The 5430-nt window shown below is 37.0% G+C and overlaps 1 protein-coding gene across 1 annotated transcript in view; it reads right to left on the minus strand.

Annotated features, from left to right (window-relative positions):
• The window catches only part of LOC107664369 (FH1/FH2 domain-containing protein 1-like), a 50882-nt gene that overhangs the window by 19465 nt on the left and 25987 nt on the right, over nt 1-5430 (minus strand). Inside the window, exon 11 of the mRNA XM_016454918.1 lies at nt 1178-1282. Coding sequence (XP_016310404.1) covers nt 1178-1282 — 105 coding nt within the window. The remainder of the gene's footprint in view (nt 1-1177; nt 1283-5430) is intronic.

Raw genomic sequence — 5430 nt, forward strand, 5'->3', positions numbered from 1 at the left:
AAATATAACAAAACTAAACTGAAATTTTAAAAACAAACCCCAAATCAAACAAGTAAGTTACACAAATAAAAGAAATCTCTTAATATGAACAAACTAAGGCTTTGCCTGTGCTCTTTCCATTTAAAATTAGAGGTAACCACTGGATTTTAATCATGGTCCAAACAAAGATGCAGCATGAGTAGTTTTTAATCTAAAGCAAAAACAGAATGGTCTGACTTTAGTTTCGTGAAACTACTACATAAAACATATCTGAACGAAACCGCAGACGAGCTGAATGAGATGCAGATTCACATTCTGACAGCAGGTGGCGCTCATGAACAGAAATTATACAGTGTTTCCTGGGTTACCGCTGTAAACAAAGCAGAGCTGCATGAACACTACTTTAATATGCATTGTTCAGAGGCAAGATGAAAAGAAAATACCATGTAAACTTTTCTAAAGATAGTCAGTTCCCCTCAGAGATACTTTCATATAAACTCCTACTCCAATTGTATCGCGATTTGTTTAGCATCTCAACCGATTTGAATAGTCACATATTTTAATCGATTTTCGACCGGCTCATGGTTAATCGTTACATCCATATGTGATGTTTCTTCAGATGGATCCCTTTGAACCCTCCTGCTGCTTCATTAGAGTCAGCCCTTTTATTTATCATTTCGCAGACGAGCTGACATCATGGCTACAGTGAGCAGAAAGCTGTGAGAGGCTTCTTCTGCGGTTCTGCTTGAGAAAGCAGCATTCAGGACTTCTTTAGTGTGCTACAATAATCCTCTCCTGCAACTGCCAAGTTCTCACTGCAAAAACCTCCCTGCCACCATTTGTTCAGAGTGCTATTATGTTTCTGTAGTCTTGTTTTGTGTGGCCATTAGTTCACCTTTTATATTTGTGATGCACCTTGTCAACTGTCAGATATTTAATAAGACACAAAAAAAAACTTTTACATGTGCATGAGTGTTATATGTTGTATTTATTGTTAGTTCAGAAAAGTTTGAAATGAGATTAATTTATTGTTGAAGTTACTCTGGCTTGCTGACCTACAAACTCAAAAATCCAGATTACTTTTAATATAATATGAGCTCTAAACTGGCCTCATATCAGTAGCCAGGACAAGTTCAACAAACATCAAACAATTAGTCAAACGCTCAAAAGCAGAACGTGATGTAAATGTGATACAGACCTGCTGGAGATGCTTGAGGTTTCCTCTGTTATAGACCTCTCCTTTTTTAACCTCCGTCTAGAAATCCCCATGTGAGCTATGTACTGACTCATAAAAGAGCGCCCCCTAGTGAATGACCGAGGAATTGTGGGAGGGAGGAAAGAGAAGTAGAGAGAAAGAGGTGGAACAGTGATGGTGGTTACATGGACAAACAGAGGGTTAATATGTTGACAGGACCAAAACATCAGCAAGAATCAGAGAAACAGTCCCAACCACCCAGAGCCATTGTGAAAATATGCAGTACTAAATTAGAAGAGGAAAATGGCATATGAATAGAAATTGTTATAATTAAGGATACACAAAAGTGAATGATCACCAGTGTTAACCAAATATTACAAAAACTTATCCTAAAAGATCATTTATACTACAGAAATAATGCTAACTTTATGTATTCCATATATTTATTGATAAATTATGCAATTTATGCACTACTATGCATATGCATAAAACTAGGCATATGCAATTAAAGTGATCACAAAAATAAAAAATTAAATATAAACTGCTGTTTTATTGGATTTAATTCCTGTGCTTGTGACTGGTCACGTTCCTTTGTGACATCACATTAAACTGGCGAAACATTTACAGGGTTCGTACACATTTTTACCAATAAATTTCCATGACTTTTCCATGACTTTTGAGACAATATTCATGACCTAAATGTTCCATTATTTTACAATAAGAATAAAAATCTGTTCAAATTATCATAGCATATGTTAACTAAAATGAATGACTATTAATGCTACTCGTTTGCTTTCTTGTTTTAGTAATGAGAGAGAGAAGCCGCAGCGTGTGAACGCGCCGCCATCTTTTTGTTCAAATCTTGAGTGCCACATGGTAATTACATAAGACACCCAGAGCATAGTAAATAAAATGAACATTAACTACATGAATCTAAGTAATTAGGTCACCTGTGTAAGGACTTCACCTACATAGACCGGAAAATATACACATTACTTTTACCACTAATGTTTCATGTATCAACCACTGACCATTCATGTGCAAAGACTCACATATGTGATAATGACCGTGCAACGTATAGCAGATTCGCAGTTAGGCTGGACATTGTAAAGTAGGTAGGTACTAATAATACAGTTTTTCAAACATGTGACAAACATTATAGGGGTGATCCGATCAGGATTTTTGAGGCCAAAACCGATCGCTGATCACAGAAAGCAGTATCTGCCGATACGATCACAGATACCGATCTTTTTAAAGCCTTCTTTTTATCATGTAGAATTATTTATAGTGATGATTCAATCAAGATTTTTAGACATTTATTCAGGGCCTAAATTTCATTTTTGAAAATGAATTCCTCTTTTAGGTGACTCTTGTGAGAGGGGATTTTTTTATTTGAGGGGTGGAGGGGGGCATTTTTTAGACATATTTTTATATGGTCATATATAATATATATGGTTTATATTTTTAGAGATATATTTATCTCACCTAAATATTTGATCATGCACTACATTTTTTGTTTTGACAATCGTGCAATTGTTGCACAATAGCCTACAAACAGCACAAGCCTGATTTCGTGAGCTGTGAGGCGGCTTTTTACACAGTGTTCACACATACTCCGTTTGCAGTGCATATGCAGTCCATGTGTGGTACGTGAGCGGTACAGAAGCAGCAGGTGCTCACTGTGCTTTCACACAGGAGTCTGCAACTCATTCATGGCTGTTTACTACAAACACAACATTTATCCATTATTTTGATTTCAAATCCAAACATTGTTACTTAAAATGCTTCTCCAGCATTGCGATCCTTTTTTTACACAGTACAGTAATACAATCTTTCATAGACATGTTTAAACTCAATAAATATAAGAAACACATTATTCAAGGCTTTTTACTTTTGCATTTACTTCTAGATTTATATATTAAGTTGCTCAAGCAATTGGCAAAATGTCTAAAGTACTTTTCTTACATTATCACAAGCATTCTAAATTAAAACTTACCATTGACAGAAATAGTCAGCTCTACTGCCTTTTCTTTTGCATTTAATTCTTTATTACACGCAATCCTGCGGCTCATAAAGAACTTTGTTTTCCTACCTCCACGAATGCCACTATTATTGCCTTATCTAAAAGTGCTCTTTTCCTTTAAATCTAGCCAAAAAGCCATAGCCTATGTGTTGACTTTGAAACACAGTTGACTTTAATTATATGCATTTATGGTATAATCACTGCATTTTCGTGTCAATCCATGTTAATTTTACCGCAAACAATGCGCTGTTACTTTAATTCAGCGCGTGCAGCGCAGCAAAAATAGACTCAGTGCGGAAACGATCTCTGCACTGATGCAGACGCACCGCTACTGGAACACACTGCCGGACAGCAACCGTGTGCAGTGTGAACGCTTTAATCCGTTAACATGAGCGCGGACAAAATACGCACCGCAAACGGAGTAATGTGAACCTGGCATTATGTGTGTGCGCTGTGAGTGGACATAAGCGCACGGTCTGGAGGTGGTCCAAAATGGCTAATTTGATGCAATGTCAGTAAAATCCAATAGATGGCACTGTAGCCTGTAGTGTGGTATATAATATAACCCCCGATTTACACCGCACGCGTCTGTTACGGCTCCGACGTGGCCACCGGAGCTGATCGCAGCCATTCTAGTCAATGCTTGTGACTCTGCACCGCTTCGCTATAGATAGGTGCCTAGTCTATTTTTGACGGATGCCGCACAGCTCAAATACAAAATCAAAAATCTAAATATACACCCGGTGTAAAACTGCATAATTGTAACTTTTAAAAATTTTCATTTCAAAAATACCTTGTATTGGTAGCCTACTATTTTAAAAATGCTTTATGCTCTGTAGACCTTCCAGTAGGAGAACAAATGCCAGTGAAATGTAGTGGAAATAATTTTTCGTTTTATCTTGCAAAGATTACGTTTTCCACACATATTTTTATGAAAATGGATATAGTTATTTTCTGGATTATAAATCACGTTTTAAAGGGGTCATAACCGGTCACTCTAGGCCTCCGCTCACTCAAGGCCGCGGTGCGTGATGCTGTTGTGAAAGCGAAACTACTTTGTTTGGCCTTCCAAAAGAGAATGCCTCGTTTATAATGGGTTTTAATGTTTTTTCTCTTCGCTCCGGCCGGATCAGGGCATCACAATATGGTAAGGGGCGTAACATTTCCGTCACACGCTTGAGGTATTCAGCCAATCACAACGCACTGGATAGCTGGCCAATCAGAGCACACCTCGCTTTCAGACCGATGAGCTTTGTAAAAATCGACGCGTTTCAGAAAGGCGGGGCATAGAGGAGAAACAATAATGTACAGTATGTGGAAAATAATGTGTTTTTTTAACCTTAAACCGCATAAACACATTTCATTACACCAAATACACCAAATAATGTTCTTTTTTAGCAACATCATATGACCCCTTTAATCATCTGAAACGTGCTGCGATTCCCAAGGCGACTTAAAGCAACCAGGTCAAGCGCAAAGCACGCACATTAGGATTGGTGACGAATGAGAAAGGCAAGTGAGTTTGTATTGCGCATTTTCCAGCAACCACGCCGCTAGTTTCAGTTTCTCTTTAAATATTTAGGTTGAGCGTTTGTAATAAATGTTTATAGTGAATGCCAATAATTTGTGTTTTACTTATATTTTTGTTCCTTTTTCTGTTCCGAACACTGCTAAATTTACAGGATTTTTTGTGGAGTGAGGGGAATATGTACATGTTTCTAATGTTTGTAAACGTTTAGTTTATTTTACATTATTTATGAATGAAATGATAAAATGTGTCTTATACATCAATCGACTTGTATACTAATACAACTTATCTGCGTCATAAAGTGCTCATAAAAAATAAGGCAGAGATGGTAGAAGAATATAACTGCCATGCATGTACAAGTAGACATACAGTTAGGGTTGGGTATCGTTAGAAATTTTACGGTTCCGATTCCGGTTCCAGTTTTGCCTAACGATTCCGGTTCCGATTCCGGTTCCATTTAAATTAACTATTATTATTATACAGTGGGTACGGAAAGTATTCAGACCCCCTTCAATTTTTCACTCTTTGTTATATTGCAGCCATTTGCTAAAATCATTTAAGTTAATTTTTTTTCCTCATTAATGTACACACAGCACCCCATATTGACAGAAAAACACAGAATTGTTGACATTTTTGCAGATTTATTAAAAAAGAAAAACTGAAATATCACATGGTCCTAAGTATTCAGACCCTTTGCTGTGACAC

Source organism: Sinocyclocheilus anshuiensis, unplaced genomic scaffold, assembly GCF_001515605.1.
Source record: "Sinocyclocheilus anshuiensis isolate Anshui unplaced genomic scaffold, SAMN03320099.WGS_v1.1 scaffold307, whole genome shotgun sequence".
Classification (NCBI taxonomy): Eukaryota; Metazoa; Chordata; class Actinopteri; order Cypriniformes; family Cyprinidae; genus Sinocyclocheilus; species Sinocyclocheilus anshuiensis.